Raw genomic sequence first — 13,052 nt, 5'->3', positions numbered from 1 at the left:
GCGATTTGCCCCCCCTGCTTGATAACCGAACCGAGCTTACCTTACCCTCTTTTTTTCTCGTTTACAGCATTTACGGCTGATGCAGTATAACAAGTTTGAAATGCGCTTCAAAAATTGTGAATAGCTGCTGCTGCCATAATGAGTTTTACTTTTGTTTTTTTCTATTTAAAAATGCATTTTATTTTATTAACTCATCATTTTATTTTTCTGCTTTTTTCAGTTTTTTGCCGCTTAGCCTGCGCTTCATTGCCGTTTTTTATTTTTAGTTTTTTTTTTAGTATAATCCCATTTATTTGCAGCGTCAACTAACCGACCAAGTTCCCCACCCAAAAAAGTATGCTACTGTTTTATAATTTGCTAATTTGCCTGCTGTTGCTGCTGCCATTTCAGCTTTCAAAAACGAAAAATATGAGACCAAAACCAAAACCAAACTGAACCGAAACCGAAACCGAACTAATCTACGATAGGTTTAAGTGCGTTTTGCATATGCGAACAACAAAAGCCAGAGATCCGAAAAAACTTTTCTGCCAGCAACAAGTTAATTACACGAGTGGGTGGTTGGGTGCGGTCTGCAAGGACGAAAGCCGTAATTACAACACGAAAACATTGTTATTTTAATGGGAGGGCGGCTGCGGCGGCGGTGGCGTCTGAGTCGGCGATAGCAGAGGGCGTGGTGTCACACATTTACATTTATTAACTCGTGTCCCGTGTGGCCTGCAAAACTTTATTTTCACCTCTCTCCCAAAAGGCGGCTTCAGTTTTTTTTTCGAGCCTTTCCCCTTTATTTGCATAATTCGAAATCAAGGACCGTTAACGAGCTGGAAGATAGGACCAACATATGGGATTATATTTTTTTGTTTTACTAGTCTGAAACTTGTTTTTCGCATATGCAGCTTAAGCTTAATTTTAAGTCTTTAATGCAAACTAATTTATTTTCATTTATTTTCGATGGATTTGCGAAACAATATAATTATTTCCTCTAATTTTTCTACCTTTTTTACATGCTAACACACATGCGCAAAAAATCAACAATGATATTTATATTAAAAACAAAAAAAAAAAAAAAAAAAATACATGAAAACAATGTTCTCACCATTTTGCATGCAAAACTCAAAACAAAATGAAACCAAATATTTATATCTATTTAATTTATGAATAACAACAATCACGCACGGATTTGGATCGAAAAACAAACGCTGCATGGAAAACCAACAAAAACCGAAATTATAACTACTTTATATATATATATATTTTTGTGTTCACACATTCTCCTTCTCTCTCTCTGTTTTTTTTTAATATCACCAAACCACTTTCACCCAAACACACACACCACACACACACATATATATATTTCTATATAAATATTTCTCTCATAACGCATATTCGATTTGAGGCATGTCTTTTTTGGCTTTTTGGCCAAAACAAAATAAATATAGCAAATCCGAAAATACCCTTGAATGCTTCATGTGTCATCTACACGGATGCCAGTGGCCAGGTACAGTCTGCCCTGACTATCAGCGCCATCCGTAGGCTTCCTGCATGACCGCTTGCCCATTCCCTATGCTAAACTTTTTATATATTTTCTTTTTTGACCCCTTTAACTACTATTTCCCCCTCCCCCCCGAAAATAAAGGAAATAAAACACAACTAGAGCAGCAAGTATTAGCGGAGGCAACTTCTTTTTCCCGTGTTGAATTGCACACCCAGAAAGTTCTTGGGGGTTGGCCGGCCATTGAGTTAATCAAATTAAATGCGCTGCCGCTCCTCAGACAAGAATCAACAATCAAACAAACAAACAAACAAACATATAAACAAACAGGGCCAAAGGCGCGGCCTCGAGACGATGACGTCGTTGACTTGGTGATGTCAGGAGGAGCTATGGGCTATAATATGAGCTATATGCCGTGAGACATGAGCTGGACACACCTCGGGGTGTCATAGCTGTTAGCAGTTGTTTGTTTACCAAATACCCAACCACCACCCAGTCCACACATAAACACACTCACACATTCACACCATACAACCACCCACCAGAGATGTTACTATATATAAACTGTATATTCCCTCTCTCTCTATATATATATATATCTATATATCTGTTTTCGATATCGTAGCCCAACCGGAGAGGGGCCTCATGTACACTCAGTGTCCGATGCTAGTGAACGGCACCTTTTACATAATTAGGTATGCAGAGGTCGTAACCCCGTATTTTTTTTTTAAATGGAAACCCATCGAGCTTCTTGGCCAATTTCTATGTGCTTAGCTTTCTGCCTTTAGCTTTAGCTTTTCGTGTGCTTCAGTTTAGCGTCTTTTTGGCAAGGATCGAAGAGGCTTCGAGGCTTTAGCTTTGAGTTCAGCTTGGCAGCTTTTGATTTTCTTGAACAAAACCCAAAAACTCTCCCCTCTTTGGTTTCTATGTCGCACTTTTAGGGCCAACATAAAAACAGACTTGGTAAAGACATTAACCCCACCTTTTACGATCTCTCTTTCTCTTCTCTCTTCTCTTTTCTTATATTTCTAGTGCCGCCTATTAGGATATGTAATTGTTACCGCCTAGTACAGCCCCAATAGAACCTAAGCAAAAACCAATCAGATTGATCAGATCAGAGATCAGAGCATTTTTGAGTTCCCTAATATGATAACCACGAGTGAGTTCCATCTAATAGATAGAGATAGCTCGTGTCTTCGGTGGCTTTTTTAGCTTTTCTTGGCCCAGTTTTGGTTGATCGAAAATATATATACTTGCTGCTTCCACAGTGTGTGTTTTATTTCGTGGCAAACTTTATTTCTCAGCTATGCGTTTAAGTTACAATACAAAAACCCACCCACTATATAACCCATCAAAAGACGAAAAACCAAAACCTACAGAAAATGAAACATTATTGCGAGGAACACACAAAAACTCAGTGACCCCTTTACGAGTTGATTTGCGATGCCATTTTATGATTTAAAACTTCTGCCTATTATTTTTTTTTTTTTTTAGATTATTTAAGTCGATGAGATAACTAGCTTAACATACGAGTATCTATATATTAAATGTATCATGTGAAAACCGATAAGAACGTTCGAGACATACCTATATACCTACATAACTAGTTAGCTCTATTAACTACGACTAACAACTGGAACTCTCCACCCAACCAACATCAAGCAATTGTAAAACCGAAACCGTATTTATTCTAACCAACCATTAACCATTCTAGTGAACCATTTCAATATTATAATATATAACTAATTTGTGCTCTTTTTCTTTTCTTTTTTCTGCTCTTCTCTTTTTTTCGAAACTGAAAACCGATGATAAATATTATAAAAAAAAAAACAATATATATATTCCCCAAAAAACAAAAACAAAAACCCTTCGAATCACACGAAAACAACAAAATAAAAACCCACAAACTCTTTTTGATTTCCTGAATTGGTTTCCGTTTGCATCCTGCCATATCCAAAAATACCAAAAACTTTGTCTGACACACAACAACAACAACAACAAAAACAAACTCTCATGACCAATATAGTTACTGGACACCCTCCCGGTGTGCCAAGATTTTAATAGATCTATGTGCAGTCGGTTAAATTGTAGATTCGTTCATTTAACTGAAGGTAAGTGCATGTGCCTAAGTTTCTTCCTTTTCCTCAGTTCACCTTATCCTTTATCTTTCTATCTCTATTTATATATATATATATATATGTTCCCTATTCCTTTCCTATTACGTTTCCCAAAACTTGGGTTTAGTTCGAAATCTATATAATCTAAACGCTTTTAGTGCTACCTTCTCCTAGACACCGTTGAGATGATTTTAATTTTTATCCTTTGTTGTAGTTTAGGAAAAACCACCACAAATTATTCTGTTTAGTTTTGAACAAATTGGCTGCTAAATTTGAGTTGAGAAAAATGGTTGACTATTTTCGTGAATATTTTGTTTAGTTTTTTTTAACTTAAAACTTAAGTTTTGGCTTTCCGTCAAGATATGAATTACACACAAAAAATACACAAAAAGTATGAAATATTGTAAAGAACATTTTCGAGCCGAATGCGAGAGGTTCTGTTGTTTTGGGCAGCTAAATCTGAAGCCAAGTCTTCACCACTCACTCTCATATGAACTCATGTTTTGAAATTGTGTGAGAAAGTCAGCTGCAATTAAGATCACTTATTATTAATTAATTACTACCGAAAAACTTGAACAAATTTTTGGAAAAGCTTTCACTGTTTTCTACTGCCAAAACCAACTTACTTTACCAGCTGCCAAACATCTGACTTACTAACGCCCTGCTCTTTCTTTCTATCCCCCCCGCTTACCGATCCGATCCGATCTCCGATCTCCGATCTACAGATGACAAGGTCGAGGTGATTGATCAACGTGTTGCTGTCTGCCGCGATCACGCCAACAGCCAGTGCCGTCGCAAGCAGTGTAAATACTACCACATACCGATTGTCCTGCCGCCGGCCAACATCATGGCGGCCATGATCACCAGTCCCAGTGATCAGCAGCCGGCTGTACCGGTGGCCACAACAACAGCTAATCCGGCAGCAGCAGCAGCAGCAGCAGCAGCAACAGCCGGCTACAACGGCACCAGCAACTTGATCATCATCGAGCCGCAGCAGCAGCAACAGCAACAGCAGCAGCCGCCGCAACAGCAGCAGCAACAGTTCAGCTACCACAGCAACAACAGCAATAACAACTACTACCACAGCAATGCCAGCAAGCAGGCAGCACACGCCAGCAACATATATCAACAGCAGCAGCAGCAACAGCAACAGCAACATCATCAACAGCAGCAACATCTGCAGCAGCAACATGCGCAACAGCAACCACACATCACCTACCACTGCAGCTCGCCCTACTCCCCCTCGTCGGCCTCCTCGTCATCCTCCTGCTCGATAGCCACCTCACCTACCCTCTCATCGGCCACCACGCTGTCCACCACCTCGACGGCCACGATGCCCACACCCCAGCAACAGTACCAGGGTCCAGCGGCCACGGCGACCTTTTTAAAGGCCCCCGCCTATTACACCGATGCCACACCCACTCTGGTTCTAAGCAGTGACTATAACTCTAACTGCATCCCCATTCAGGCGACACCGTTCATCTCGCTGCAGGCTGCCCCGCAGCAACATCTGCTTAAGTACACCACCCAGGCACCGCCACCGCAGGCACAGCAGCACGCCTTTGTGGGTCACCACTACCAGACGCAGATGGGTCAGGTGGTGGCCACCACTGTGGCTGCCATACCGGCCACCACGATCACCGTGGCGCCGGCAACAGTGGCGTCGCCATCGGCATGCATCTAGAAGAAGGGGTTTCCCAATCTGCCAGAGGGGGCAGCTCTGTTCATTTTCCCAGAAACGTATATTAAGTCGTAAGAGGGTGAAGTTCTTTTGGAAGCTCTAGGGATTTGAAAAATATAGTTAAGCCTTTCCGCTGAAAAGTATGCAATGTTTTTTTTTTCGAATCATAAACTAGATTCCTGACCGGAGGCCCAGTAAGCTAAACTTTTCAAATCTCTAGAGATTTAAAGAACTCACCGTATAGGGTTTTTTTTATTAAAAGTTTGTCACCTACCTTTATCCATTGGAATACTCGTTTTTTGTCAACTCCACTTCACCTAGATACTTATATTGCATACTCCTCACAAAACCTAAGCAACCACACACAATACGTATACCAATCATGAATACTCCCAAAAGCGATGCTCTACTCTACACACGAGACTCCAAGCTAAATTGGAAGAAATCAAAACAGAAAAAAACCGAAGCTAAAGCAGAAAGGTCTAAGCTAGTAAAGAAAACTTCAACAATCACATTCTACGAAAGACACAAAAACATTAAACAAAACCAGTAATGGAAGTTTTTGATGAAATAAAATTAAAGGTTGATACGAACTATTTACAAGAATAAGAACCGAAAGTACTATTTGGGGGAAGAGAGATAGGTAAACTCTAAAGAACTTTTTCGTACGTATAGCAAGACTTTAAGGTGTAAGCAGCCCATTTACACATCAAGTGACATGCATTAGAGGGTTAATATTGAGTGACAACTCTACAATATTACAAAAATAAAAAAAAAAAAAATAAAAATCTAAAAAAAAAAAGAGTGTTGTTAAATGCAAAAAGAAAGAAAACGAAAATTAGCAATTAAAAATTGAACTTAATATTACAAGAGAAGGGAGAAAGAAAAGTTGAAGGAGGAGAGCGCGCAGTTGCATTAAAATTAGTTACAAACTATTTTAAACTCTAGTGTTCCATATTTCAATGCAAATAAAAATACAAATAAAAGTGAATATAAAGGTACATAAAAGTGGATAAACATTTAGTGAGGAGTGTTAATATTAGCTAAGGTTAAGCCTGACAAACCGTTCTCCATGGCAAATAGTCAAAATTAATCAAAAACAGAATCTACATAGGCCATAGTTAAGCAGCAAGAACAACTAATAATAAACACATAACAATAACAATAATAATAATAATAATAATAACGATAACGATAACGTTAACGATGAGGATGAAGATGAAAATAAAAGTACAGTCACGTCCTATTTTTGCAACAACGATTTACTACAAGCGAGAGGCAAACACGATATGAAGATTTTATTAAGCAGAAAGCAAAGATCAGATACAGAAAACATAAAACATAAAACATAAAACATAGAAAACAGAGTACAGAAACCATAATCCTTTTTTACATTTTATAATAACGATCAAGATAAATCAGCAGAACTACAGCAAGAGAAATCATATTTTTTATATACAGAGGAAAGGGAAGCATCAAAAAGCAAAAACCAACAACACTGATAAACAAAAGTCAAGAATCGGAGTTAAACAACAAAGAAATTTAATCAAATCTTAAAGGAATAAGCATTTTTTGCAACAAACCAACAAAAAGACGGAGACTTTTTTTAAAGTGTATAATTAAACTACTCATTTAGCTGAATTCTCTAGTAAAAGGAAAATGGAAAACTTAATGAGAAAAACAAAAAAAAAACAAAACACAGCTCACACATAAATCGAAATTGTACCGTACTATATATCTTCCTATGCAAACGATTTGTAAGCACTATATATGTATATAGAGACATACCCACTATATATGATCCAAACAGATCCAAACTTATTTCAGATTTCTTAAAGATTTTTGACTTTGTTTTTCCTTTGTTTTTACATTTACACTCAAGAACGTATTTGGTAAACAAACACACACACACAAACACACAGAATAACAATTACAATAACAGAATGGAAACTACTTATTATATATATACAAAAGCATACGTATATACACTATATGTATATATACTACATATATTTATGTCTGTACACGTATAAATATATACATTAACACAAATATATTGATTATATATATACATATATATATATATATATATATATATATTTACTAATGGCAACTAAACATGAAATGTGATCTTTTAAAGAAACAAAACAAGTAAAAGAAAGAAAGTGGAAAAATAATAATTTAAAAAGAAAAACAGAGGAAGAATTGGATAAAGGTAAAATGGTATTAAATCTCGATTACTAGAGCCATTGCAAGCAGGATAGTTAAACGTAATTTTAAATTGGTTCCATCTCGAGGCAAAGCGTACGAATATCTCCATTCAATAATAATAACACCAATAATACTCGACATCTAGCTAAGAATTGTTCAACAATATAACATATACATTTAAGGGCTGGCTATAATATACGGAAATTTGTTTTCTTTTTTCTCATCATCTCACTATCTATCTATCACTTACTACCCCTATACATACAAACACCTGAGTTCTAACCTCTAGCTATCTCTAAAAACAAAAAAAAACTCACTCAGATACCGACTCCAGCACCTTAACCTAACCACTCGTAGTAGACTCTCTATCAACTTCAGCTCGCTCTCTTCGAAGCCTCAGAAAAAATGCAAAAACTTACTCGATCGCAAGGAAGTCGTATCTTTCCCGTACTCCAAATATAAGAATGCCTAATAAGTTTCCGTCCATTATAATCAGACCTTAAATCTATGTGCAACGAAAGCAAAAAGCAAGTGGAACAGTTGTAAACGAATAAAGATAAATATTAACTAAACTAAACTAAACTAAACTAAACTAAAGAAGTAAAGTAAATAAATGATAAATTATAAACACACACTTACTCGTAGATTCTCAAACTAAAACAAAACACTCGTCGACATTTTAACAGTTACTAACATTTATTATAATAACGACAAATGAGTAATACAATAAGCTGCGAAATGGCAAAAACAAAAAAACCAAAAAAACAATGAAGTTTTGTGTAAAAAAAATAAATGTTCTTAAAAGGGAAAAAAAGTTGAGAAAAATGAAAAAAAAAAAATACAAACCAATAAGTGGAAATGAGAAATCGAAATCCTAGTTACTAAGCAAAACTAACTACAAAAACATATAGACACTATAGAATCATTGTACCATAAGAGATTTCAGCGGAATTTTGTTCGACTTGACATCTCCTCTAGTATGTGTAGACTGGCCCTGGTGTCACATTTGACATGGCCGCGCATGTAGAATAGCACGAGTTTGTAAACTAGAAACGAAACTTTTATTTGCCTTAAAACATCAAACCATAATATATACACCAATATATATATATATACATTGATTTCGATGCGATCCTCTTTCATTAGTTTTTCGAATAGTTTCGAATTTATTTTCGAACAAAAATCAATTTTGACGCATGTAAATGGCGCTCTAAAAAAGGGAATCGGGAAAAAAAAAACTATAAAATACCAGAAAATATTTCTGAAAAACGAATGGAAAAATGGTAAATGGAAAATGGATTAATGTAGTTATGTGTAGAGTCTCCTTCATTGTAAGTCATAGTTATTATTGTTAATTTTAATTTATATTTACACATATATATTAGATCATTATAATTATTAATTGTGAATATGATGTGATGTGTTTATTGAAAGTAAAAGAAAACAAAAACGGAAACTAAAAACAAAAATACAATTACTGAATGTTGCAACGTAAAAGAAAGAAAGAAAAAAAACAAAAAAGCTAAATGTATTGTAAAACCCGAGAGAAAAGTGAAGAGTGTGAAGAGAGGGAAATTACATGAAAACCTTAACCGAGAATGTATGAGGAAAAATCAATTTTACTCAACTTGAGAGATGGTTAAGTAAGCGTAATGTTAAATTACACTATGATACATGGCATATGTTTGTATGTACTGTAAGTAGTTATTCATTTTTGTCAGGTGATATCAACGAATTTTTCTATATGTTCTTCAGGCAGAGCTCTCTGCCCCTCCCCACCCCTCAAACCTATAGTCTCCCTATCTCTTTCTCTCTCTATATATATATATATTAATATATATATATATATTTTGTTTGTAATTGAGTTAAGTTTTCTATATAATTTCTTTGTCTTTTGTCGTTTATTTTTTTGTTTTGTGATATTCGCGGTTGGAGTGAGGAGTGAAGATGGAATTGTTGTTCGTTGTTTATTTTTTGTGTTCAAATATATTTTTGTAGTTTGTTTTATTTTTTATAAATATACATTGTATTAAACATATATTAAATATACATTAATGAACTAGTATATACAACTTAACTATACACATATACAAATAAAGATGAATTGGAATAATAGATCTTAAGGTATGGAGTTTTTGGCAGGAAGTTTCAAATCCACAAAATGAAAAAAGAGAACAAGTTTTTGGGCAACGACTCTCTGACGAATGATGATGATGATAATTGATAGCGATGATACATATACTCCTAAAAAACAATGAAGAAAAAAACCAAAAAACAAAAACAAACCCCAAGAAAACAAAAACAAAAAAATGCAAATTTTTTAAAAATATTTAATAAACAAATCATTATTACCTATTATTATTATTATATTTATATTATTATAATGAAACAAATTTAGTTATTATTCATGTAAAGAACGAACCAGGAAGGCAAAGCAAAGCGAAAACAAATCTTGCGAAATGCAAAAACAACAACGAGCAGAAAGCGAAGGTGAAGAAGAAGAGAGAAATATGATGAAAATGAATAAAAGAAGCTGGCAAGTGAGAAAGATGAAAGAAGAATGAAATTATATTGATAATGAAAAATACAACATTTAAAGTTATTTAGCAGTAAATGGGAAAAAAATTCAAAAAAAAAAAACAAAAACAAAAACAAAAAACATGAAAACAACAAACATCAATGAACAACAACAACAACAACAAAACAATGAAATACAATAAAACACAAGAAATAAATTACAAAAAAAAAAAAAACAAAGTTCTTGTTCTTTGGGGAATTTTTCGGGCTATAACTTTGAGTAGAACTCTCCACTCTCATTAGGGAATGAAATGCGAGTGGAGACTCTCCATTCGAGAGGAATGCATCATATATCCTTGCATAAAAATTCTCACATCCCAGATGCATTATTTCTGCTTAACCGCAGAGCCAGCCAGAAAACAAAAGGAGGCCAAGTCGACAAAGGGAACTTGGCTCAAAATTTGCTTTCCCTTTTGCGGGCTCTGGAGCAGAGCAAAGGGGAGGGGAGGAGGTGGAAAACTAAGCGTATGCATGCACACGTAAAATTCCCCAAGTGCCAGTGCACGGAAAACTGAACAAAAAAAAAAAAACGGAAAAGAAAATAGTGGAAAAACTAGGAGTAAAAGGGGCGAAAAAGCAAACGACATGAACCTGGCACATGGCAGTGAAAAATGTGCAAAAAACTGCAAAAGAGTATGGGCATGATGGGGCAAAGAAACTTTGCCACTGCTTGCAATTTTCTCTCTGCATTTTTCCTTGCAAGTTGGCATACATCCCACCCACATATGCAACCAACCCACTCACACACACACACGTATAGAATGGCACGTAAGTTGTCTATTTCACACACCAACGCGCATCGCATCGCTCGGTAAGGAGGAAAAACGTAGAAAATAGCATCTGCGTGGGTCCTTCGAGGGATGACTTCCCTTTCGATGACTTGGTGGCCATATGGCAACGTAACTGTTGCAATTAGTTGGCAGCGGACACAAAATATTGCCCCCCAGCCACTAACTTGGCTGGGTCTCACCACCCGCCCCCATGCACATTCACATCTTTTATTCCTAACAACAACGCCAAAGTGTAATTAATGGCTGTGGATTATTGATATCGAAAAAGGTGAAAATGGTCGAGTTGATAGTGGCCACATTGTTGAAAAATGGCCAAAGATTATTACTCAACCGAAAGGCAAAGGTGCTGAAATGGAAATTCTTCTTGGTTTCTGAAGGCAGGAGTAAAATATTACAAATAGTTTGATAGGGTTTCTAGGGGTTAGTTTAAACGAGGAAACCAGGCAAATTATACAAATTGTAAGTTTTTGTCGTTTGCTGAACAAAGCAGCCGTTCCTTTAGCTGTTGATCTTGTTTTAGCCAACTTATGAACTAAAAAATAGAAAATATATTCAAAATTGTGTTAATAACTCATTATTTTGACCAAAAAAATGACAGAAAATAGTTAAAATGTAAAATGCAATATCTCGTTTAGGTCTTAATCAAATTTCTAGTCAACTAGTGTTCACACCTCAAAATGTTAAATTTTTGCCATTTTTCTCAACAAATTATGATAAATAATCAAAAATACGAAAATTGACAAAAAAATGGGTTTTTCCATATCAACCTGAAAATGATAGGGTGTCAAGTTTTGGTCGTTAGCTGCAAAAAACTATCTTTCTTTCGACTATACTTCTTGTTTTGGCCACTTTATGAGGTAAACACTAAAAAATATATTAAAAAATCTTTTAATTGTTTTTTTGCAAATTCTCGAAGTATTTTCACGAAACATACACCAAGTTCCTTATAGCGATATCCTTTCATATTCTCCTCAGTTTGTCGCCGCAAAGTATGCAATTATTTATGTTCTGACAAGATTTGCATATATTTTTAGGATGGCACACCTGGCCAACCATTTTACCTGCTGCTATCTGCCATTCCTTGGGGATTATCCCTCATATCGCTGACTTCAATTGGCCGCACTATCAGCCCGGAGAACATCCATTGGGGCAAGTGGGGTTACACGGTCATGGCATACAAATTAACACAGAAATTGCTTTATTATCAGGCGAACAACCCACACCCCGCTAACTGCCACGCCTTCACTTATTCAGCCGCCTCCTTATCAGACGACCATTGACAATGTGTGCGAGATATGGGAACGAGTGTACTTGGATGTATATGTGGGTTCGGGGTACTTTCGCATGATGTTGTTAATGATAATGCCGCTCCAAAGTGTCCTGTGCCTGTCAGTGAGTTGGCCACCCCGAAAACCCTTCTGTTCTGTGGAAAAGTGGTAGTAGGGTGCCTTGGGATGTTGGCTAGCTGACGTTGATGAGACATGTGGTGCTGCCGCTGCCACTGCCGCTGCCGTTGATGCTGCTGCTGGGCATCGTAAAAATCATTTCCCGTCGTACATAACACGTAACGTGGCGTTTATGTTTACGTCTCGTTGTCGCTGACGTTGTCCTTGCCACAGACACACACACACACACGAACTTACACATCGTAGTGCCCAGGACATGAAAATTTAATTGTCGCTTAAAGTGAGTTTAAAGGTAGAGCGGGAGAAAGCTCATTAAATTAATTTAATCACGTTAATTTAAAATTGCTTCAGCAAACAGGAAGTGGGTGTATGCGATCCGTTTGTTTTTAGTAAAATTTAATAGTGTCAAGGAAAATATTTACACAGCACGTACACCTTCCACACACACACACACACACAGCTTCAGGGCAAAGGAAAGAGCAGCTCAATAGAGACCCCCCCTCTTTTCTACCTTTGGCTCCAGGATATCCCGTGGCATCCACACTTGTTGTTCTGCAATTTACGTGTCAATAAACGTCCTTCGGGGGGATTAGTAATAATTTAAAGGGTTCATTCCCCAAAGGTTAAGAATATTAAAGCGATGGATAATGGGGAACAACAGTTGTTCGGTTAACAGATTGTTGGATTTTCTACACGGGAAATAATTTTATTTCCATATAAGGAAAGTAAATGAAAACCCAAAAAGGTATGATTAGGGTAATAGACACATCTCTATCCATA

General features: G+C 36.3%; 1 protein-coding gene across 11 annotated transcripts in view; it reads left to right on the top strand.

Moving 5' to 3' along the window:
• Positions 1 to 9,613, top strand: part of LOC108112171 (protein muscleblind) — a 177,755-nt gene extending 168,142 nt beyond the window's left edge. For 3 of the 11 annotated variants that reach the window (XM_017221973.2, XM_017221977.2, XM_017221978.2), the window contains 3 exons: positions 1,437 to 1,495; positions 3,516 to 3,600; positions 4,332 to 9,613. In XM_017221973.2, the coding sequence (XP_017077462.1) occupies positions 1,437 to 1,495; positions 3,516 to 3,600; positions 4,332 to 5,290 (1,103 nt within the window). In that variant the 3' untranslated portion in view covers positions 5,291 to 9,613. Of the gene's footprint in view, positions 1 to 1,436; positions 1,496 to 2,114; positions 2,474 to 2,521; positions 2,630 to 3,515; positions 3,601 to 4,331 lie in introns of those variants that run through there. The other 8 variants (XM_017221974.2, XM_017221975.2, XM_017221979.2 and 5 more) reach the window with 5 other exon arrangements.
• Positions 9,614 to 13,052: the final 3,439 nt, after the last annotated feature.

This window comes from Drosophila eugracilis, unplaced genomic scaffold (assembly GCF_018153835.1).
Source record: "Drosophila eugracilis isolate 14026-0451.02 unplaced genomic scaffold, ASM1815383v1 contig_90, whole genome shotgun sequence".
NCBI lineage: Eukaryota > Metazoa > Arthropoda > Insecta > Diptera > Drosophilidae > Drosophila > Drosophila eugracilis.
The sequence above is the reverse complement of the archived record's forward strand: the minus strand, read 5'-3'. Positions and strand labels throughout refer to the sequence as shown.